This window comes from Paramisgurnus dabryanus, chromosome 19 (genome assembly GCF_030506205.2).
Source record: "Paramisgurnus dabryanus chromosome 19, PD_genome_1.1, whole genome shotgun sequence".
Lineage (NCBI taxonomy): Eukaryota > Metazoa > Chordata > Actinopteri > Cypriniformes > Cobitidae > Paramisgurnus > Paramisgurnus dabryanus.
The window spans coordinates 21,296,414-21,322,063 of NC_133355.1; the positions used below are offsets into that span (position 1 = coordinate 21,296,414).

The window sequence follows — 25,650 nt, forward strand, 5'->3', positions numbered from 1 at the left end:
ATTGCAGGCCTTTATCCACTTATTCACTTTATTCATTTTAGCCACTTATTCTTACTGGCTACAACAGCAAAGAATGGACATCTTGGCAACAATTGAGGGATGAGGTCTCTGATGCTAGGACGAGTTGAGCCAATGGCGATGGATGGCGAATCAGTTTTCAACAGATAATAAACATCAACAAAACGCTATTTTACTACACTCAAAAATGTGGGTTAATAATATATCGCCCCTCGCCAACTGAAAACACGGTGATAAAAGAACAACTGACAGGAACTGTGGAAAGAGGGTGGGTTCGAGAAAAAAGAAAAAGCCGGCGGCAGAATGGCGGTTTATTTCTGTTGGGACCTCTGTCTGCAAGTGTTTTGAAAATATCACATGACAGAAGCCATGTGTTCAAAATTAGAGCGAGTTAAGTCTGCTGCGCAGAAAAATATGTCGACAATTTATGAAACGCAGTCCTGGATGGAGAATTGCTAAGTAGAACCAGATTCCGAAAACAACTACCTCCCTTTTCCAATTACCGTGCAAACACACACAAAAACTGTCTCTCCATGTGTCTCTCTCCCTTCGCAAGACCTTAAAAATGGTTTGAGTCACATCTGGCAGGCAGGAGATGGTGGTGTATGACCTAACGTCAGGGCACTTCCACCCCTGAATGCGCGTGTAAGTGTGTGCGCACGACTGTGGAATCGGCCACAGTTTGCTAATGGGTTTCAGTACAGGGAACTAAGGCGTAGCTCCAGGCAATGCCTGCACCCTCAACCGATTGGCTGCCATCACTGAGTGGCTCCTTAATGACTAAATACACTCTGGAGAGGCCGTCTTTAATGCTTAAGTTCGGGTCAAAAGGTTTCCATACTACCCATGAGAACGACCTTTATCTTGTTACAGTACCATAACCTGCCAGCAAAATATCGAGAACTGTGAACATAAAATGTATTGTAAGAAAACACTCTCACTAACAAGAAAGCGACCTTTATCTCATTACAGTAGTATAACCCGCAGGCAGAATATTGCTAATGGAGAAAGTGCATTAGAAAGATACTCAAAAATGCTACAAAACTATTGAGCATGTTCCCAACAACCACCCTTATCTCATTACATTAGCATAGTAGCACAGTGAAACACTGCGTACTGCAACAAGCCCATTATAGATACAGTACAAAAACAATACAAAAAAGCTACAAAACAACAGGCGGGGAGGAAGGAGCCAGGCTCTGCTCAGCATCGGGAGCTTCGGTCCCTGCCACAGATGGACGGCACTGTGTTTGGCACACTGCCAGCGAGTGAACAGATTGTCCGTGGCGCCGGCCTGGAGGAACGGTAGCTCCAGTGCAGATGGGTGTCCGAAATAACCCAGTGTCAGTTCTGCTCAAGTGTCCCTGACCTGGCACACGCGCCTGCTTACAGCTGCTTCCTCCAAAGCTTCCCAGAACAACTCTACACATGCACACACAATTCATAAACGTGTGCTTTAGACAAAAGCCAACATTAACAAACACAATTTAGGTGCCACACTGAATGCAAATAGACATACAATCATCTATAACCATCCACAGAGCATGCCAAGGCCATGGGTTCGATTCCCAAGGAGTGTATGAAGTGAACATAATTGTATTCCTGTAGCTCAATTGGTAGAGTACTGTGTTGAACAGTACTGAACAGACATAATGTGTGTTATTTATTTCAGATAAAAGCTTCTGCCAAATGCATAGTTGTAAATGTATGTTGCTTTAGATTAAAGCACCTGCGACATGCCAACTTGTAAAAAGTCAGTTGAATTTGATAACTCAGGGAGTTTACTGCGGCTGTAACACACCACAGCGTAGTGTTACACTTGTACGTTTAAAGAGAAAGCAACCGAGGATTCGAGATTACATATATGGAGAGGTGGCACCAGACGGGTTGGCTGGCAGAGATGTAGTGGCCATGGCACACAGGAGAGCAGCAGAGCCAACAGAGCTTGTCTCACAACACCATCTGTGAGGAGCAGCACTGAGATCTCCCTGCAGCCTGCATGCACACAGCACGCCAGCTGCCCTCTGCAACTGTCCTCTCTCATTTTCTTCTCTTTCAGTCTGCTTCACTTCCATGATCCTGTACTGTTTATCCTTTACAATGTTTCTGTATAAGCTTAATCTGACTTATTTGTCTGTAGAAACACCTGACAAGTAGAGTGGTACATTCATCTAGCCAATCAGAGAGAGGCCCTTAGCTGTACATTCAGATCCCACATAACCTGTCCTGGCCCAGATTTCACACATATCATATATTTACAATGTGCTGATTTTGGGTGAAATTTGTTTAACACATTTGTGTTAAATAGACCAGAGAGTTCGATATAAAGTACGACAAAATATTTAATAAGCATGCAAGGTATGTGCAGAACAGACTAGCTGCATGAGTTTTCTTTACTTCGGCATGCACAAAACTCATCAATTTACCAATTCAAACAAGCAAAAACCCAACAAATTATTTCAACAGTTCAAGTTGAGTGCAGATCTGTGCACATGCAGTACATACGGCACAGTCACACACATTCAAAGTTTGCCAATCTCACCTGGCATCATGGACGATGGGGCCAGTCTGGACATCAAAGAATCCAGGGTATCTCTCTATTTCAGTTTGTTTCCCTGTAATCTTTGTCTCCTGATGATTTTTGAGGGGCAATGGGGTGGCACGGGACCCTGGGGAGTCAAGTTGCCTCTCCGCCTCCTTTCAGAGCCTTGGAGGGACAGAAAGAGACCAGGCTCTCGCTCTGCTTCCAGGGATGCCCTGCACTAAGAGGGCACATGTGGCCGCCGCGGCCTCGCACTATCTTGCACACACTCACTCCCTGAACCCGCGGACTGAGACAATGACAGCTAGAGCCGAAGCGAACACGCACACGCTCCCCGCCTCCTCCGCTGACCCCTCCCAGCTGACGTGCGGCAGCCACACAAAACAGGGCGCTTGAGAGAGAGAAAGAGCCAGTGAAATGAGTGAAGGATAGATAGATAGATAGATAGATAGATAGATAGATAGATAGATAGATAGCAGTTAAGGTCAATGTGCTCTAAATCTAAATCCTCTCATATGCTCTGAATTAAGAGCAGTCTTACAAAAACAACCCACTTACGGCCACCCGGCCAATCTGTGTTCACGCACATCTGCTTCTGCTTAACCAGATTCAGTTCATAGTTTCCTTCAACATTTAGATGAAATGAAAATATAGATCTGAGGTGAACAGCATTTTGCCCATGTTCGAGATATCCAGATTATTAGATTCAGCCCTCCCGATTCATCACTCAGAAAACCACGTCATGTCGTGTACTGTATATTTAGACCGCTTTCCATTTAAAACAACGGCACACGCAGTCCTGCCTGCATCCATCAGCCCCTCCACCCTCTTTCTGCAAGCAGCGGTGAGAACAACCTCATTAAACACAAGAAAAATCAATTTGGAGAGTCCAAACAAAGGCATGCATCTGCCTTGGCTGCTGTGTTTTAAGTCTCTAGAGTGCTGCTCCCCCACCCACCATTCGTTTTTTCTGCTCCCTTTCTCAGATTTGCCGTTTTTCTCTTTTTCTCCTCTCCCAGACTGCCATCACTGCATGTGATTAACATATGTCTGGGCTTTCAGCCCCTGTCAGCTTGAAGGCATTTCTCCCAGCCGCCTTAAACAGCAGATGAGCTCCATGTGGAGGACACACTCGGGAGAGGAAAGCAGGAGGATGACGACGAGGGGTGGAGAGAGAGAGATTTTTCCTTCTTTCTCTTTTTAATGCTCTACCTTGTCTCTGTTTCTGCGTAGGCTGTCTCTCCACGCTGGGGGTTGCATAAAATACGAGTCTGAGATAAACAAAGCCGGCAAGAAAGCATTTCAACGGCAAAGGCAGTTTTTAAGATTCACTATCCCGACAATGATGGGAATAACACAGTACTTGGGATAACTGTACCTTAAATGTTCATTCACCAGCTAACAAGAATGAATGCTTTAACGTCCACCTACAATAAGGAATACCTACTGGAACGTGATTTTATTTTAATTGGCAGCAGTTGCATTCACTTGTGAATCACACACATTACCAAATCTGTAACAATGCTAAATTTCCTCATTTGCTTTGTTCCTGCAGGGTTAAATACTAGAGTAAAATGCAGTGAAGGTATGAAGCACATAAAAGGCAAATTGTACTATGCGGTATAAGGAAAAACAACACAATAGACACCTCTCTCAAACACCTCACGACTGACGCCCACCACCAATGTATACAAATCCAAGATCATCAAATACAATAGGATTTCTGCGCTTTATTTATATCCTGCAATAACGTGTACAGGAAAATTTTCCACTTCCTTATGGTCAGATCAACATCTTCATGTCCACTCTATATACTGATTTATGATCAGTCTTTAAACATGTACATCTAAATAGCTGCTTTTATTGGCAACATTGCAAATAAATGTTTAGGTTTATGTCTTTTCCATCCGGCCCCTTTGATTTAAAGGTGACATTTCACAAGACTTTTTAACAATTTAAAATAAATCTTTGGTGTCCCCACAGTATGATTGTGAAGTTTTAGCTTTAAATACCATATATATAATTTATTATAGCATGTTAAAATCGTCCGTTTTGGAATGAGTAATCTCTGCACTAAATGACAGTGTCGTGGTTGGATAGTGCAGTTTAAGGGGCAGTGTTATCCCCTTCTGACATCACAAGGGGAGCCAGATTTCAATGACCAATTTTTTCACCTGCTTGCAGAGAATGGTTTATCAAAACTAAGTTACTGGGTTGACACACATTTTCTAGGTTGATAGAAGCACTGGGTGCCCAATTATAGCACTTAAACATGAAAAAAGTCAGATTTCCGTAATATGTCCTCTTTAATCTGACAACCCTTTAAGAGCCAGTGGAAACAGACTACACTTCCAGCCTGGCCTGATGAAGACCTGATTTTAGAGTTGGTTGCATTAACAGACTGAAAGAGCTGGAAGACGACAATACTGCTGAAGGAAACAGGGAGTTGAGGTAAATCCACTGGCACAAGAGTTTAGCTAGCCAGGGACTAGTAATATCAGACTTGTTTATGTTGGCCTTATAATCTTCATGAATGATGCAGGTACCACTTTGGCAGGGTCTTTTCATGCCACGCTAGGGTCCCAATGGGAACACATGTAGTGTCCTTACGCACTCAGTCACACTTGAACTATGCTGTGGGGTGACACCGTTTGGATCGGTGTCTTTTGTGGTCCACTGACGCAGCAAAAAAGGCCCAAATTAGTCTGTTTTTTGTGCATTGTCTGCTGCTCAACCCAACCCAAAGGGTCTGATTTTCCACACAGCTGGAAGCCATTAGAGCTTTCTGATGATCCACTCATACGCATGGTGGCTGAGCTGCAGAGGTAGCAATGAGACATAAAGAAATAAAGAAAGAGGAAAAATGAAGAGAGGAACTGTGAAAAGAGAGATGGTCATTAGACCAGCCGGTATGTTGTTGTCTGTCACAGAAACCCCAAAGGGCACAGCTGCTAAAATAGAGTATGAATCGCCGTGTAACAACATGAAAAATAATACAGAGCATAAAACATATGAGGATGCTCTGAACACATGCAGCGTACATGGAAGCATGCAACTCATTTTGTGTAAATAATTATGCTTTAGAGATCAGTCATGTTTTCATGTCATGTTCACTGTGATCATGGCTGACATACTGGAACCAATTAAATAATGCAATGCATTTTCTGTGGATCAACTCTTCCCCATGCTTGTGCTGGTATTACTTATTTATCAACATGATCTCACGGAAGGTCATGTTATAGACACGAAAAATTTGATTCAGCTTATATCGTGTCTTGAGCACAAATGCCTTTCTTGTGTCACTCTATAGACGGTTTCATCGTACGCACGTGCAGTGACGCGATACGCGTCTGGTCAGAACTTTACTTCCGGTTTCAGTTTTTTTAATGGTCTGACTAGTTGCTTAACTAAACTCTTTAACAAATACCTTGCCGAAAATATCAAATGTTTTGGTTTCCTATGTAATCTACGTGTTGTTTATTTTGCTTATTATATAAATAAACTATGTTTAAAGTACTTTGTTGTCATTTATTCTTAGCGGAGTTTACCGGAAGTTACGTGTTGACCACGAAAGCTGCTTGTTTATGTTGTTACTGCTGAAACCGTCTATAAATAGATTTTCGTGTCCGTGGCACGACTTTCTTTTTCATGTCATTTTATGTATTATTTTCTCTTTTTTCCCTCTATTTTTAAATCATTGTCTCTTGGGGTTGGGGTTAGATTTGGGTTAGGATGTACTTTTATGTATTGGTTTCTAAATGTTTTTCTTCCGCTTTTAAAACTATTCTCGCCTGGAGTTGGGGTTTGGGTTAGGATGTCTAAAAATGTAACAAAGTGATTCTAACCCCAACCCCAAGCGACAATGGTACGAAAATAGGAAAAAAACCTATGAGAAAACAATACATAAAATGAAACGAAAAAGAAAGTCATGCAACGGACACAAAAACTATTTATAGAAATTTGTGCAAGTGACACGAAAAAGACATTCGTGCTCAAGGCATGAAAAAAGCTGAATTTCATGCCATGGACATTAATCAAATTTTGCACGACTATAACACAACTTTCCGTGAGATCAGTCTGTTTTTTATATCTAAAGTTACAGCAAAATACTTTAAAACAGCAGACCACATACAGTAGTACTAATAAACCTACAGTATGTGAAGAGTAAAGGTGATCCTCAATTGTAAGTGTATTTGTTCAAACAAATAAGTGGTTAGTTGAAAGGTAGCCTAGCTGGTATAGTATTATGCTAGTAGCACAAAGTTTGATTCCCAGGTATTGTTCATGCTGATAAAGGATATACCTTTAAATAGAAGCAAAATTTCAAATGCATAATGTAAATCAATAAATGTATCAATATTTGTTCGACAATGTTTGTGTGTGTACTGTATGTGAATTAATGTTAGCATGCAGCTTTTAGGTACTTTAGTGTTATGGGCCTGCATAAAAAGAAGAGCAAAAGGCAAAACAAGTGTGTGTGTGTGTGTGTGTGTCTCCACTCCCAAGCCATCTGTCCATTCTGCTGTCCCTGAGTCCCCGGGCAAGCTGTGGCTAAGGGCTGAGGCCAGATCTGTGTTCTGCAGCTATTCATGACTTTCCCACTCCACCTTTTCAGCACGCCTGCTCCAAAAGCGAACACCAGTCAAGCTTAATCATGACTGCCAGGTCTGAAGAGTCCCCATTTCGTAGCACCCACAACGGCAGAATGATCCCCTCTTATAAAAGCTATGTGGGACTTTATGTCCTTCAGTGGAAAGTAACTACCATTGGGCTGTTGAATTTGTGGCTTGTTTGAGTTGTACTGCAGTAAAGTGACACAACAGTTGTGCTGATTCATGAAAAGCATGTCGTCGGTCACAAATCAGCCCCCTCATTTGGACACTAACCAAGTTCTGCTCCCAGCTCGGTCCTGCCCCTGTCTGACAACTGAGCCGCTCGTCCTCGCTGCAGAAAACATGAGCGTGTTTCATTAGGCACATACTGCATGTACTGTAGTAACTGTTAACACAACATCATCTTAGAAATAACTGAGAGATGGATGTGAAGTTTGAGATGCTCATCCTTTAGTGTTTGCACACTAGGTGGTGCTAGTAATACATCATTCAGTTAATACATCTTTACACCCACACATACAAAAAACAGAGAGTGACAGATTCATTGTGTCTGTCTTGCATTTAGATAACGAACAAAAACGCCCGCACACCTACGTCTGCGTCTAGCACGTTTCTAAATCTTGATTGAGAGCCGTTCGGTTTTTGGAGGCAAGTCCAGATGCGCACTGACAGATTCACTAGCACATTGAAGGAAAAAATTATGTTACTGCTTTAGAACGGTTTCATCTCCTTTTTCGAGAGGGAGGACGCCAGCTGTCCCGGCTTATGTTAAATTATGTAATGCAAACATATTGTAGATGGAATACAGAAAAGGCTTTAAAAAAAAGCCCACAATCAAGTTCTTCTCAACTCTGTTATTACTTTCGATGTCCTCGTGACTGAATAACACAAAAAGAGAGAGCTAAACAAAACAGGAGGAATCTGTCAGTGAGACCGGAGCTGGCTGAGCGAGAGATCGAGCCCAACAGGAACCAGTCGTTCCTGGCCCAGCCCTTCTCCACACAATGGCCTTTAGAATGGAAGGAACCACGAGCCCGGCAGAGATAGCCTACTGTCAGGAACCAGGACGGACAGGGCCCGGCCTCCCCGGGCAGGATGTCGCTGCCGCGGGACTGTGCGGCACAGATATCCCGTGTTCACACACTCTCCCCCCACCAGCGGGTTGGGATGTTTTGCTTCTCAGGTAATTAAAGTAGGAAACCCCAGAGGGGGGGTGGGGGTCTTTCGGTCTGACCTCCACTGTCCTGGTCGAGTGGCTGGTCTCACTATCAGACTTCCGCAAGCTCAGGCTAGGGCATCAACAACATCAAATCACGACACTCCTGCCCCTCAATGAGAAACAACCAACAGGCACAATAACTGATCTGAGTTCACAAAGCAGCAAATGACGTTATCTAAAAAGCAGGGTGGATGAAATAATGCTGCTCAAATGAAATGCAACTACACATCGCATACATATATAATTGCAGAAAATATTTAATAAAAATTGCCAAAACAAACCTAAGGCAAAAATACAACCCAAAAAGACAAGTAGCTTAATAATCCTGGCCAATATAGTTATCAGTCAGTACATTCATCCCTATTCAGAGGCACACGTTTACAGGAAGTCCACAAAATCCACTTACATCTATCTCCTAAACATTACCTAGTCCCTTCAGGAGCAGTAGTGCCATGAATTTCACAAATGTTCTCCAGTTAATGAAGCCACACTCTGCACTCATGAATCAGATGGAGAAAACACCCCTAGCACCCTCATGAAATATTCACCTGTCTGGCAAAGGGCAGTAATTTTGTGGAGCGCTGACCCCGTGTGTCCCATGCAGACCCTGAGCATCCCTCCGGTCAGCACTGCTCTACTTCAGCACACCTCCGACCACAGAGCACCGCCAGCAGCCCGCTGCAGTTGCCATGGCAACGGACACTGCAGATATGTTGAGAGGTGAGCAGCCCTGTCAAACTGCAGAGGCGCGCAGAGCGACGAGCATTGTGTGTGTGTGTGTACTACATGCTAAATAAAGTTACCACCACTACGAGAATGAGAAACGAACAGAAATAGAGAGATACAAATGACGGCGTGTGAGAAGAGTAACTCGCGCTATTAATAAAATATACAGCGACCGATGGAGGATGAATTATGCCTGAAATAACGCCTGAATCAAAATCGTTTCATGTCAGAGCCGTAAAACCTGAACAGGCATCTGGCATATGTGCACTATTAACATCACTTGTCCATTGCACAGAAAGCCTCTTAGCCTCTAAATCAAATCCACAGATGGCATAAAGATTGAAACGGGAGGAAAGAGGGGTAGAATGAAGAACAGGGGCTCAGAGACTCAATTCAGGTTTCACATTCCCATCAACCGGGGAAAGCCAGGGATATAACACCCTTTCCAGCTAACAAAAGAAATGCAAATAATCCAATGAAAAGAGAGGAAAAGAGGTTTAACTTTGTATATTTACTGTACTGTATGTAACACTTGAAAGACTATGTGTACATAGTAGTTTTCTCATGCATTATTTCCATAATCTATCACATGTACAAATAACTTTATCAACGAATTATTGTATTTTTGTGATTGTCAATTTTATGTACATTTAATTTGAGCGATTATTTAATAAGAGACTAATTTAATTTTATTTCATATTATTGTATTTCACATATGCCTTTATCTGTATTTTAACCCATCATCAATAGCATGGCTCCAGACTGCATTACAAATGCAACAACAACAACAAAAAAATTTGCATCAATCTTAAAGCCACTGGTAACATTTTGCACTACTTTATATTTTTCTATGATTCGGCATCCACAAAAGTATTTTAGATTCTAAATGTCTCATGTTCGATAGTCATCTTGTCCCTTGCATCAGCAGTAAAGCATATCAGTTTACACGACAACCACAGACATGTGATGGGAATGCAGCATGTGAATGTAATTCCACATGAACGCAATTACTCCTGTGTGATAGAAAGCATTAAAGATTCTGTGGCTGGTGTACCGTCAATCCTTGTTTTACAGAAAAAGAACAAAAACAAAAATCAAACAAATCTGATTTCTTCTGCACACGCTGTGCCGAAACTCAAGAGATCAAGATGCAGAGAACAGATCAATGACAGGCGTTTCAAAGTCGCAGTTTGAAATGAACAGGATTCACAGAGGCAGACGCTTTGAACAAAAAAGATCTGCAAGAATGAGGACAATGGGAGTAAATCGAAACGCAAGAAAAACTACATGGTGATACTGCAAATTTGACATTTCTATGACTAAAGGCCAAAGTATAGTTAATTATTTTATGTGTACAGTGCATGTGACACAATTTTCCTCATCACCGATACCACGGTACGCGCACCGCCAGATTTTTTAAAAACATTGCCTACACACATCGCCCATGCGCCTACAGCACAATGTAGTATGTAGCCCAGGAGATGCATTGCTTGTTGCAATATGCATGCGTCAAATGTCTGTGACTATATGTACAAATCAAATAAACTATACATTGCAAGGCTATGCAGTCGACCATGTGCGTACTTTCGTGTACACGTAAAAAAACTGACTATACTCCAGGCTTTAGTCTACTGAAATCCAGTCTACTGAGGAGGATGGATTGTTAACACAATAATAAAGTCTAAAAATATGTTGATGTTATGAACATTACAGGCTGCATTACCCATAAATGAGGTGATAATGCCATTTCCCAAATCCTTTTATAAATAAAGCTGGTGATTATGGGTGAACAGCACAGCTCATCTACCCGATGCATATTTGAAGCAAATCTGCACATGACATTACGCTACAATAAGATCCTTCTGAATTTGCATCTATTCAGACTTCTGTGCCAGACTCCTCCTGTTTCATTCCTTGTTTTTCTTCTTCACTTCTTCATGCTTTTATATTTTGTGGCATCTGGAACAGTGACTCTACGTCTGCTCAATAGCTCTGCATTTCAATCTCTCTCACAGAAACATTTTCAATCTTCCCTCTCTCTCCTCGTTTACGGGACGCCCCGGTTTCCTTCTCCTTCTGGTTTCCTCTTTTGTGTCCAGACCTGGTCCTGCTCTGTGCTGATACAGTCCTGGACCAAAGCCCTACCCATCAATCTCAGGCCTGTGGCATCGGTGAACAGAGGAAGGCTCCACCTTGACAAATGCCTGTGAAAAGTTCATTCCATCCCAATTTTTTTCTCTTTAAAATTTTTTTTTTTCTTCTTCTGCCTCTGTCCTCCCTCACTACAGTGAACCACCCTGGTCAGAGCAGCTAAGGTAGCCCCTGGTCCCTTGTATTCCTGCTTAAACTTATCACTTTACTGTACGATTCTGTCAGATCAATCCCTCGTCCTCTCGGGGTGATAGCAAACACAAGCTGAGATGTATCCAATAATCGTGCTGAACTTTGTGTGTGCGTCTGGCATTGGAATTCTGGTCCACTCTTAATCCGTTTCACTGTCTGCCCGTCATCGACCCTCTGTGTTACCCATAATCCACTCGACGGCTTAACTCCATTTTCATCTCATCATGTCTCATACCAAATTCCCAGAGGCCCTTCTGGTTGTGTTAGGGAAAAAATCACTTCTCTTTTCATGGCTCTGGATAGTCCACCCCCCTCCCCACCTTTCCCCTGTGATCGACACCCACCTCCACCTCCCTCCTCCCAGAATGTGGATAAATAATTGAAAACAAGTGCAGGGATTTGCCAGACTGTAAGCTTCCTTTCATATGTTAATTACTCACAAACAGTTGTTTAGAATAAAGGCATTCTCCGCTCTCTCCTCTCGGGCTCCAAATCCTGCGTGGAGAAAAATGTGGTGCCAATCGCAGATAAATCCAACTCTCTGTTTATAGCATTAATCCATCTTGTGCACACACATACAGGCGCCTCCAGCGCTCAGCTGATGCAAGAGGCCTTTTAAGAGAGTCGTGCTTGGCGCGGAGTGACAGGGAGCACCAGACGGGAGCCGAAAGTGAGATCTGAATAAGCATGCTGTGTGTGTGCGTGCTCTCTAATCAGCCACCGACTTTCCATTTACGCTGTCATTAAAGGCAATAGCCCGAGGCTGTGCATGACAAATCATCTCTTTGGCAATAAGTGCTTGGGGAGGCTGTGTCCGGATGAAGCCCCTTGTCAGTGACTAGCGCTATCTTCCTCGCTAGCATGCTGCGCACGTTGATGGTAGCAAACCACTTCAGGATGTCTTTGGATCCTAGTGTTAAAAATCGTAAATGCTGTATGTGTCTATACAGGGGTGAGCGCTCAGACGTGACCTGGCCAATGCAGATCCTAGCTGCGATAAGGCCTCCGGGGAATGAAATGTTTGGAATTATGTGTCTTAGGGGGAAAGAAACCGTGACAAGCTCCTAATCCCTCTATTGAGAGAGGACACTACAACTGCAACACAATCCATCCATCGAGGTGGCTTCAACTACACACACCCCTGTGCGATATCTGACGCGCAAACCCCCTTCATCTGACTGTGGAGACATCTCCCATATGGTACTGGGAAGAGGTGGGGGTTTAACAACGGAGAGATGGTGAAAAAGAGTTAAAATTCGCCAACCGCAGCTGCACTATTATATTTGATCCCAATGCAGCTGTGAATTATTATGTGGACAATTTAATACCGCCAAAAAGGAAATAGCAGATTAGGATCATATCTTTGCATCGTTGCCAAACTGTGCGAGCATTTCTAGGCCTTTCCCTGAGCTTTGCAGAAGGTGAGCGGTCCGTTGCGTGTGTCGACACCTGCAATGTTTTAGTAAGGTACTTGCACACAGGGCTGCGCTAAGGGAGATGAGCCACTCCTGTTTCACTTGGGCACCCCTGAATGGCCTGTGAGCCAGTAATTTGTCCAGTCACTGGGGGAACATTAAAACCAGACCGAAATAATTCTTTACAGTTATGGAAAATGTGAAGAGAAGAAAAACATTCACATTCACATCTTTCCCCATGAAAAGTTATTACATTTTGTGAATGGTATGGAGTAATGGCAAGCATATGTGGCAGTTCACTTGGAGCGGTAGTCAAGGCTAGGCTAATCGTGCTAGCAGGACCGGGAACCCTTGACACATAACAGATACTTGTTACTGAAGTATAGTTTACAAAACCAGATGTTGATAAAGACACATTAATACAGATGGGAGAACAATTACTGGCACACACAACTGTCCTGAAACAACTTAAAACAGTTGTGACCTTATAAGGCAAGATGGATTTATACGCCGTGCCATTTTATTGCTCCATGAGACCCCTTCCCATTTAAAGAGTGGTCTCGATCCTGCCATAGCTGTGCTGCTCGCCACAATGTGCAGTTATTTAAAACTCTGGCGATGAAATGTATTTTGGAAAGAATAAATCAGAAAGAAACCACAGTGCAATGAAATACCGCAGTGCCATTTCAATCCATACCATACTCTTTATACGTTTAAATACATTAGGCAGCCATTTTTCAACATGACAATGGCTCTGCCAAATTAAACCTCATTAGGAATTTAGCTAACCCACTACAGAGTGCAATTACAAGACATTACACATCTTTTAACTCTTGCATATACTGTCTAGCTATATAACCTCTCCATATTATTTGATATTCTTTTTACTCAGGCGCCATGCAGAATTTCATTTTTTTAGAGACTGTGCAACACATTTAAAAGTTAATGATACACAAATCGAAGTGACACAGATCACCGCTTTCCTCTACTGACCCCTCAAATCAGACCCTATTGATCCATAATGATCCACTCTTGCAGAACACATAATAACCATGCAGCATCACCCAGACTCAACCTTTACATTGGACCTGGAGGAAATGTGATGATCTTTCACTTTTAGTATCTCATTTCACAGGGAGCTGAAGAACTTAAAACAGAGCAAAAGGTGCCTGAAGTCTACAGAAGTGCCCATTGTGGGTTCATTCGGTGGTCATGTGCGTGCAGTGGAGCCTTGTTGCTAATGGAGGAAGTCCTGAGTGACCAGGAATGGCTCCTGGCAGGGTGAATTCCTTTCCAACAAAACGCTTGCATCCATTCGGTTATAAACAGGATCTGAGACAAGGTTCATGCTAATTTTGAACCTTCTATAAAGTCTGCAAACAAATGCCCAGGGGGGAGAACTTAACTTTGGATTTCCTATAATGATGCTCTATTAATTCAGGGGTTATTGTTAAAGAATGGATTGAGTAATCGGTGCATCATCATCTTGTTCTATGGTGTTTCCAGTCTTCATATATTCATATATTTTGTGTTAAAATGATTCCTTTGGTCTTTCAAATGGTGATGATGGTAACATGGGGAGATAATGTCAAGTAATTCAGCGCAATTCTCCAATCGTTTTGCTGCTACAAACACTTTTAATGCGCCAGGGGTGCCCCTTCCATTCATCGCTAACAAAAGCTTAGATGCAACGGACGTTTAACAAAATGACTCTTTTATGCGAAGCCGTATTGAAAACAAGAGGTTCATCCGCCCGGTCCGTGTTTCTCTATACCTGCTTCCCAACGTTCTGTCTTCCTCCACTTCTGCACTTATGAATCACCTCTTCTAGAAATAATTGACACTGAGCGTTTATCTCGAAGGCACCTGCTGATCGTTCAGCTACAACACAATCTTCTTGCGTGCTACACCACAGAGCTATTGTCCCACCACAGTGTCTGTGACACTAACTGCCAACAACAGGAAGCCCAAACTATAGCCTCAATACAATTTAAACTAATCCAAAGACATAAAGAAACACACACACATATGCTTTTTAAAAAGTCAGTTTACGAAGAATACCAGGTGTTATTTTCTCTAGCGGTGTAAGAATCTATAGACTTTATAATGAATGCACGCCATATGGTATTGTGTGCTTTGGAAAATCACTGCGTTACACAATGGTATACTAGCTTATTTTTCATTTATGTGTGAGTCACGAGTACAGTCCTCCCAATCCATCTTGTTCTTTCTGCATGCTTGCTTTCTCCTCTTCTCAGGAGCTCTAATTGACTAAGCGTGTCAATATGTGTAGTGAACACACAGGGGTCTACTGTCTCTGCCTATTGATCCATAGCCCTTGAAGAAGTTGAGCCTCTAGGCTCAAAACAAATCTTAATTACACTCCTCTTTACTGGGCCACAGAGACTGCACTCGAGTGGGTGCCCTTTTCATAAATACATATCAGAATCCATAAATCAAAATTAATGGACGTGAGCGGCCCATGAATCAAACGTAGTCACTGAACAGATATGGCTGACAGATTCCCACTCCGATCCTATAAATTACAAAACAGTTTGTCCTTACAGTGTCAGTGCTATATGTAAATGCTGTTTGCTTTGCATAGGTGTGCATTAAAAATTCAACAACCACGACCCCGAAAACGGGTCATCTGATCAAAATTTTGTTCAAAAAAACTCAAGTGTTAAAGGAAGTTTTTGCAATGATGAAAATTTATTTTTTTATTCATGTTAAAAAAAATCATCAGGGTTCCCACACCTTAGTAAACTTCTAGGACATTTCAAGGACTTTTCAGGTCCAATACCCTCAAATTCAAGGACTAAATGTGGGGGGACACATTTCAAGTGAAAGCAAGGTTACATCGTGTTACCTTTTAAGATACATTGTTACAGTTCCCTTTTGAGGGAACTCGGGCTGCGTCACTGCGTTGACACTTTGGGGTCACCTCCAGGGGTAAGTGCTTCTAAATGTGTATATCAAATTCAACCAATGGTGAGGCTAAACGACGAAGAAAGGGTGACAGGGTAGCCAGGAAGTACATTGCTATCTGAAATATTGCCAAAGACGGCATTACCGGGATGCAGGAAGTATGGCAAGGGAGACGCAGCGTCTCGTTCCCTTCTCAGGGAACAACAGTTACATCCGTAAACCTTGATGTTTTCATGTGTCAAACACAACTATGCAAAAAAGCATTTTGGTATGAATCAACATTCACAAACAGAAGATATAAGCATTTAAAGCGAACAGTTTAGCACGTGTGCTTAAAAAGTCTAGAATAATATGGATTTTTTTGTTTCAGAAATCTTCTTGCATAAAATAGATTCAAGCACTTTCAATGACCTGTATCTATGTATGTATATTTTCAAAAACTTCCCAGGGCCTTGAATTTTATCCCCCAGATTCACAAACTTTCAAGGATTTCAAGGACCCATGGGAACCCTGTACCATTCAAGTATCTAACTAGGCCTTTTTTCAATTTTCAGCCAGTCTATATCATGATATATAGCATTACTGTGATATATAGATACTAGGCCTCCAGTGATATATGATTCCGATCATACCACCCACCCACCAGCAACTATAAACTTAACAAAAGGGAAATAAATGTCACTCAAAGAACGTTTCTGATGTCTCTTTTGCAGTTCGTCATTGACCGCTGCACAAGCACAAAGCCCCCTTTTTATGGAGGAGTTTTATAGACTTCTTGCAAGGGTTGAGTCCATCCCTCAGCAATTGTTACCTCATAAAGAGAAGTAAACCCTAATGAAGCCATTACACACTCCATATTCTCCATCAATCATGCCTTTACACTGATATGCCAATACATAATGTTGGTCATGTGCCATTCTCACCTTCTCCTTGGCAAAAGCAGCCCCTGGATCCACAGACAAAACCCAATTACAGATAACAACGTGCTAATCTCTGTTCTCAGGGAGCGGCTGGAGAGAGATAGTGCAGCCGTGAGGCTGAAACGCAGGCCAGATACAGCCTGTATGACAGACCCTGTTTTTTTTGTCTCCTTCACTTCTTCCTGCTAAAGTCACGCTCCCTTCCCCCCCTCTTCAACGTACACACACTCATCCTGACACCTTCACCACCCTGAATCTTTTACCCTTTTACAGCTAATCTTTAAATGTAAATTCTGTGACGGGAAAATAGAGGAGGCGCGAGATAACAGGTTACATCTTCACTCCCGAGCCGCTATCGTCTTCTGCATCACTGAAAAGCACCTATTCAATAAGATTACCTTCTGGCAGAGTGCACGGCGACACACCGCGGCTTTGTATTCATTAAACACACATCCCCGGCTTATCTGAAATATAAAGGAGCTTGTCAGGATGGCACATTGTGTGTGTGTCTAAGGGGAAGGCAATGTGCATTAGGGCGATTACAATATCAGCCTAGTCCAGATGGAGGCAGGAAAATAAACAGAGGGAGAAAGAGAGAGAGAGAGAGCGAGCACAGTGAGAAAGACAGAAGACAGAGAGGTAGTTTAGTGCGTGCGTGACTATGCGTGTATGTGTGCGGCTGATGGATGTGAATCCAAAAGAGTCTGTGTTGGAGTTAGACAGAGGCAGAGAAAGAGAAGTTAATTGGCAAGTGTATTCGGGATTAGAAAGTGAAAGAGAGAGAGAGAGAGAGAGAGAGAGAGAGAGAGAGAGCAAGGCAGATAGTGAGCAAGGCTGTGCAGCCTGGACACCTGTCAGCTGGTGAAGCGGTTTGTTTAGTTAACCCTGATCTGGACCACAATGACTCCTCAGGTTCAAACAGATTCTTCAATTCTTGCCAAGTGCATTGCAATCCTTCTGCTGTTGAAGACTGCATGCCCTGAATACTTTTTGCGATATTCATATTTCTTTTATTATTCATCAGTTGCAGGTTAAACCATTGCATTTGCATGGTACAAAGTAATTTCCCTATCAGCAACACCTGACTACATTCTTTTAAATGATCACATATTTAATCTTAAATATTTAATAACCAAAAATATATTCCCCAGACTCTGTCTTGGCTAAAAAAGTCCCCCTTAAATTCTTACACACCCTGCTCGACATTATATTATCTCATTATGAGTCCAGCCCCACAATACAATAAAAACCACTCATCCTCCACTCTCACATTATGCTTGCATGCTTTATGAAATCCAATAACCACACGCTAAATTCCTCTCGTTGAAAAATTTGTAGCCATTATGCCCCCTATCGATCTGAAGCGCAGATTCTGGGAGATGGCCGCCATCTCAATCATTCAGCCGGTTCTTCGCAGAGAATCATGTTGAGCCAAATCTACAGCCCAGACAAAGCCCCAAAACTCATGTTGCTTATTTATAGCCAGATACTTTGTGTGTATGCACATAGCAGCAGCCTTCAATAAATATTATATATATTATAATAAAATGGAAAGGAATTAAAATAACAACATGTAATTTTGAATATGTACACCCTATACGACTTAAAATTGCATATAAGGCGTATATCTCTTGTAGGTGAGTATTTTATTTGTTTTATTATAGATATGTTATATATATTGCTATATGTTATATATAGTTATATATATATATTTCACGCATTAAAATAATATTGTCTGTAAATTGATACCTTTTGGCGCACATAGGCAAATAGTTGCTTACTGCAAGAATTCTGCATCGCTGTTATTTGCTTTAAACATGCAAAAAGAGTGATTGTGAAAACATGCTGGGTATTTCAGTAAGTGTCTTGTGAGAATATCTGCCAGTTTATGTATGAGGTTAATGTCATTACTAATGAAACGAGTTACATACTGCCATGATAACACACTTGGCTTTCGGCCAGAACGTCTGCTGTTCATCATTTAAAATACACAATAAGCACTTAACTACAAATGTTTTTACGCTGCTCTGCGTATCAGGTAAATGAGAAACACATTAACCATTAGAGAAACAAGCAACGATTGTCTTTCATGAATGTGACAGAAACAGATTCATATTTCCCCTCGCGTGGTTATTATCATGTCACGCTTAATTTCTAGTGATGCATGAGAATAAGAATTTATAGGCCGTCTCTATAACACACAGAATATTTTCATTAGCGTGAAAGCGAGGAGCAATACAAGTAAACATACTATGACAGGAAATTAATAAGATGAATAAAATCGAACACCTTCCTGGTAAACTGAAAAATAATGGATGAGCATTTCCATATCTCTCTCACACACAGCTGTGCGTATTAGTGTGGGTAGCCGAGTCATCTCTTCATTATGCTGTAGCAGTGTCTGGTTTCATGCGTTTGACCCGTGTGAGGCCAGTGGGAGAGGGAAGAGGGGAACAGGTGTGAGGCAGGCAGGCTGGTGGCTGCGCAGATGGCCACAGCCAGAGGATGCTGCCGCCTGCTAATGCTGGCTTCACACATAAACACAATGCTTATGGCTCACCAAACCCTCACCTCCGGCCATCATGCACCATGCTTGCCTTTAATCAAGGTACCTCGCACTCCCTGCAGTCTCGCTTGCTTTTTGGTTCAAATGTCATGTTGACAGTGGGGCACAGACCTTGAGATGCTGACCAGATCATGGCAGACAGTTTAATAGGTTATTGGCATGTCATTGCTGATGTGTATGATGTTTGCCTCCATTTTATGAGTGCAGGACTAGTATTTTGAATTATGCAAATATATATTACCATAAAATCAGGGTCATATTGAAAAGCTGCACTGCATTATGACGATAACAGGAAAGGTGGCTTTTTTTAAAACAGGGACATCTGTTTACGAGAATGTTAGTGTTCGAATCAGCTATGACTGATTATAAACAAATTGCATTAATGTGACACAGGCATTGCTTCCTCGACACAAGCCACGAGAAAGAGAGAACAGCAGTTCTCCAAAATCCCTCAGGGTTTGTTGTCTGAAAAACACATACTGACTGCCGCTGAGAACAAGAGAAATAAAAATCTACCCACCCAGCACACACACACACACACACACACAAATCTCATAAAAATTTTAAGACTTAAGTCTCCTGTCAGGAGAGTGGTCAAAATACAAAACGCTTTAAGAAATAGCTGTCCTGTCACAATTGTTAAACTATTCTTCTTGATGCATCTGGATGTCATAAATATAAAAAGCTTCTCGATCCATTGGAGCCAGTGTGACAGCTGTCAAATGGATCTTCTCACTTGAGACGTCACAATCTTTAAAAGCATATTCTTTATCCGCTGTGACGTCACTGTCAAAACATCTTTGCGATACATTTTGATGTCACAATAGTCAAAGGATGAATCAACGGTGATGTTCTGCAGTACATCATTATGTCACAACTGTCACAGTTTTCTGCCCACCTCACAAATGTTTACCTGTGTTTACAACTTTAAATGTAAAATCTAAACTAAAATAATCCCTATGCTTAGTTAACTGTCGTGTTTCAACTGCAATGATACTGAACACGGGCAACAGCTGACATTAAGATTGTAAGTAAATATTTTTACCTTCAACCACGACTACACTTTATAAATTATTGTTTTAACGATTAATTATAGTAATTTTTTAGTTAAAACAGACGAGATAAAATAGTGAATTGTGGACGAGGCATCACTTAAAATCACACAAGACTTTACTGAACACGTGAATTAAGCCACATCCACCAAATTCACAAAAACACATCAAATCTCAAAAAATTTGCGTATTTTAGTGCACGGCGAAGTGCGACTTAAATATTACTCTACTCTGCCGCAATGTGTTAGAAAATAAAAATAAACGACAAATAATTGTAAAAGAGAAAGATTTTATATAATATGATAACCCAGAGAAAATGAATACGCGGAACATAAGAGAAATTAATAAGTTAAATTTTCATTATTTACAAATTAAAGAAGTTAAAAAGTCTGAACTGTATTTGGTCATAAGACTACAAAACATACCTAACAATGACTAAATGTGACATCTACGTATAAACCTATTTTTATTTAAATGTCTATCCATGGAGATATTTGCTTAAGTTGTTAATATCACCCTAAGCAATATGCAAATAAACTAGTTACAAAGCCTAATGTTTTTTCTTTCGCAGAAGAAAGAAAGAAAATAGCACATGTTTGTCATTCACGGAATGTGCAATTAAACATCCTAATAAAATGTAACATAACTTAGCTGAACTACATAAAGTACACCTAAGCATAATATATCTGCGATCATAAAATAAAGATAGTAAGTGAGCGACTTACACTGAAAAGAAGTAGAAATTCCCACCATGCGTAACGGCGTTGTGTGAGAAAAATTAATTTCCTGTGCTCGACTCTGATCGATTAAATATATGAATGAATTCTCAGTTTATTATGTGTACTTCCAAGAAGAAAATGTGTCCGTGAAACTCCAGTGCAGAGCCGCAGAAAACCTCCCGTCTGAAGGGCAGTGAGCTGAACCTGACGGAGAGGATGCTGTGTCTCGAGCTCAACTCATTTACTGCTCCGTTCCCCTTTAACTGTCCCAAAAATCAATGCGACACAAATTAAACGTTTGATCCTGGAGTGCTGCGAGTGTCAGAAATATTTAGAGAGAATAGAGAAGTGTAGATAAAGACTGCTTTTTCTGGAGAACCTCTAACGTCCGCCCGGCTGCTTGGAGAAGCTGTGGTACTTTGCCTCTAGTCGGCGAGCTTCGGCGGGAAACCCAGGTGCAGAGTAGGCGGGGCTTGTTCTAGAAGTGGGTGGAGTTTCAGATAACAGGCATCTGGGTTTCAACATGTGCAGGTTTGTGGATGTGGAATAAGCTCTGTAGACTAGAGAGAAGAGGACAATCTTAAAAAGAGGGACGGTTTGTTATAGTGTCTTAAAGCTTTGCTCTATCTATCTATCTATCTATCTATCTATCTATCTATCTATCTATCTATCTATCTATCTATCTATCTATCTATCTATCTATCTATCTATCTATCTACTACTCCCTCTCTCTGTGTTTCGTTCTCTCTTTCTCTCTCTCTCTCTCTCTCTCTCTCTCTCTCTATCCTCACTCTTTTCCTCCCTCTCTCTATCTCTCTCTTTCAGCCTGCAGTGACTCAAGGCAAACACTTCCCCTACCATCTGGACTTCATCTCAGCCCGCCGAGCCAGGAAAAGCAGAAGCATCGTTTACAGCCCGATGATAACAGCCTCTTTCACACACAGACGCCGTTCATGAAGTTAATGCGTTGCAGACTCCCTCTCTTCAACCTAGCTTTTAACCCCATCCCAACCCATAAATTGTATGCTTAAAGTGAGATATTATGTTTATTACAAAGGGGTTTATTTTACTTTACACTAAGGATTTGCAACAAGATCACGATTATGAAATCATTCTGGAAACGAACATTAACTTGGCCTGATCCCAAAATATGATGTCTTATACTCGTTTAAACAATGTTTTCCTCTGGTTTCAGACATTTAAATGAGCTTTTTCATGCAGTTGCAAAGACTGAGCAAAATTTAAGTTCTCATTTGAATAGTTCAATTGAAGGATGTCAATCTATCTGGAACACAGACAGGAATTTGTTTCAGCTGGTCCAACTAGATTTTTACTTGCCCGGTCAACATTACCGGCCCCGCCCCACTACAGAAATATTTGTTTTCTGTTAAAAAAAACATTAATATTTTTACGTTACTAAGAAGTTATCATTACAAGAAATCTAAAATAATTTGTTTGGTTTGTTATTATTTGCAATAGCAGCTTTATACTGTAAACGTTGCTGTAATGTAACTTGATGGCAGCTGTAAAGGCACATCAACAGTTTTCAGGAACACAACACCATACATGCTTCCAAATCTAAAGACTAAGAAAGGTTTAATTCTTACTACTTTACAAACCTTTATTGTATGCTAAGTAAAGGTAACTGTGGGATATTAAAATAATCAGAATTAACAACAGCGTTTACTGTTAAACAGCTCAAAAAGGCAAACATTTAGATACTAAAAGCATAAAAATGCATGCACATGATCAATGAATGTAGTGTCAATAAACAAAGTGATACCAAACCAACTTCGCAAAACCATCCCTTCTCAAGAGCCTTATCTCAAAATATCTCAAAATGATATTAGACCCATGATTTACTCATCCTCAAGCCATCCAAGATGCAAATCTCCAAAATTTTTAGACTAATACATTTTTAGTTATTTTAGAAAATGTCCTAGATCTTTCATTTGTCATTCGTCACCAAGAAAAGTGCATACACTACACTGATACTCTCTTCTGAAATCAGAGGCATCTAAGATGGCGGCGTTACCGGAAGCTAGTTATTTTAATTTATAAAGTTTTAAATCTGGATATTTCTACGACAAAACTGCATGGATTACCCTCAGAAGGCATTCGTTTATCCCCTGGAGCCATTTGGATTACTTTGGCAAAGGATGGATGCACGTTTTTGGACTTGAAAGAGGTGGACCCCATATCTTTACATTTTATAAACTGAAAGATCTAGGACATTTTCTAAAATACCAGGAAAATGTCTGAAAAATGATGTACATATGCATCTTAGACGGCTTAAGGGTGATGAAATCATGGGTTTAATATCATTTTTGTCAGAACTATCCCTTTAAGAAAATTCTTGGTGTGCAGGTCAGACTCTTTGTTCCTCTCAGACAAAGACAACTCAGTGACTCCTCTCAATTTAGGAGTCTACGAGCTGCTGACTGGAATGAAACACGTCCGTCTCAAATCAGCACAAACAGACCTACCCTCTGTTATCACAATGATTCAATGCAATTTCTTTTGTGCCCAGTGTGTGTTAGAGAAACACTTCTTGTGGCAATCACAGGGCAACATCTTGACACCGGAGGCAAAAGGATGGTGGTTTAGGAAACCTGCAGGGGCACGAGCGGGTGTCGTGTCCACTGATAACAGCACAAGAGTCCAGGAAACACACAGTGCTGTTTTTGCCGCTGGGGTTCCTGAAAGTTGGCCGCATTGGCCGATGGGCCGCACACACACAGGATACCTCGCCTCGGCTGAGGGAAAAACATGCTGGGACTGACACACAGACGGCCACGCAGACTTCCTGCATTTCCCCACCTACCGGTCAGCCACCTGTGGCATGCAAACACACGCTCACACAATAACAATCAAGTTACTATCTGGGAGAATTAAAATGAGGGGGGTTGACAAACTGTGAAAATTGTTTAAAGAAGTACTTTTAACCAGTTGCAACATATTCTGATCGTGCCAAACTAGACTTATTTTCAAATAGGATTCAGTATTTATTAACTACCAACAACATTGAATAAGAGGTTGCACAGGTCTGCAGTGGTGCAGACAGTTTGCTCAGCATATTATTGAATTCAAGAGGAAAATCTAAGTGGGAAGAAACTGACAGATTCTTCTACATAGTTTCTTCCTTTACGAGAATGTAATTGGTGGGCTGTTCTCCAAAGCTTTGTCTTATTCTCCAACCAAGTTCTTGTCAGAAGGCCGTATATTACTGAATGATTTTTCACACCTTCCCATTTCTCCGCCCGACATGAATCAATAAATCACACTGCTCTTGTCGTTACATGTACTGCTTGTTTTTCAAAACTCCCACAGACAATTCCTCAAATAAGTCAAGCAACAGACCCCTCTTTGTGTAAATGAAAATATGGAAGAGAAGCAAGACATTACAATTATACCCACAGGATTACTATAAGGATCGGTCCAAAGTGGCACATATAAAAGTCTCTCAAAACCAGAGTTGGTGGGGATCAGCCGTGTCCTCTGGGTGCCGGTCTCTGTACGATCCTTTTTGAAGTGTGCACATGTGAAAAACACATCTCGCTGCCTTCCACCAGCCCCACTCCCATCGGCAATAAAAGCTGACAGACAAGACATATGAAGTGTAACGTTGCCCTGCCTGTCAGTCACAGATATACAAACACACATACGAAAACTCGCACACACAACTATACACTGTCTTTTTGAACCGTGAACTTTGAAATATGTCCACATTGCTGTGCCACGAGAAGGAAAGACGGTGTATTGATTTACCCGGACCTGTCTTGTTTCAACAACTGGAAGTGCTATCAGTCAAATGGATTTCCCACACATCATGAGAAGCCTACTGTCTATAAAGGAGGCAAATTAAGAAGCCAGAGAGACCATAAACAGCAGCGCACACACGCTCTGGCACAAAGTACACATGAGGACACCCGGTGCACACTAGCAGACACATATTAGACAAATATTAAGGTAGCTAGAGTCCACTGTTGAAACAGAGGTGTTTGTTTACATCAGGAGAAGACATCAACATAAAAAATGCATCACCAGAGTGAAAAGGGATATCAGTAAATAACCTGAAAATTTTATAACAAGGGAGCATTTTAAGCTTGTGTTTACAGGCTTGGCCTGCAATATTTCAGTTATGCAAATTAAAACATTTTTACATCTGTAATCCGATGTATTTTCAACACTGGATTGTGAAAAGTTGTTGTTACATTACATGAAGTGAATACCTGAAGCAAACTGTAAACCAGTGACTTATTGTTTATTTCCAGTAAGCATTTACCATCATTTCAGAGTCTAGGTTTACTGTAGACCCGATATAGTTCGGCTATGAGTAGCCCACTCAGCAAAATAAACTTTGGTTTACCTTTGTTTTTGCCAACATTACTCAGGGAATGTATGATATTCCATCATGTAAGCAAAGTCAACCGTGAAAACAGGGCGTTTGTTTCTGTTTATTTATTTAATTTTGCTCTATGGTTAAACGTCTATTAAACTTTCACTGAATGCCTACATTTTGCCTTGTTTTAGCCTAGACTTCTGGGCTGTGTTTTGACGGCTATTAGACATCTTTTAAATGCAAAATG

At 41.3% G+C, this 25,650-nt stretch overlaps 1 protein-coding gene across 3 annotated transcripts in view; it reads right to left on the reverse strand.

Moving 5' to 3' along the window:
• runx1t1 (RUNX1 partner transcriptional co-repressor 1) overlaps positions 1-21,503 on the reverse strand; it is a 57,051-nt gene extending 35,548 nt beyond the window's left edge. For 2 of the 3 annotated variants that reach the window (XM_065292699.2, XM_065292686.2), the window contains exon 1: positions 2,561-2,994. In XM_065292699.2, coding sequence (XP_065148771.1) covers positions 2,561-2,594 — 34 coding nt within the window. In that variant the 5' untranslated portion in view covers positions 2,595-2,994. Of the gene's footprint in view, positions 1-2,560; positions 2,995-21,067 lie in introns of those variants that run through there. The other variant, XM_065292691.2, reaches the window with a different exon arrangement.
• Between the last annotated feature and the right edge of the window lie 4,147 nt (positions 21,504-25,650).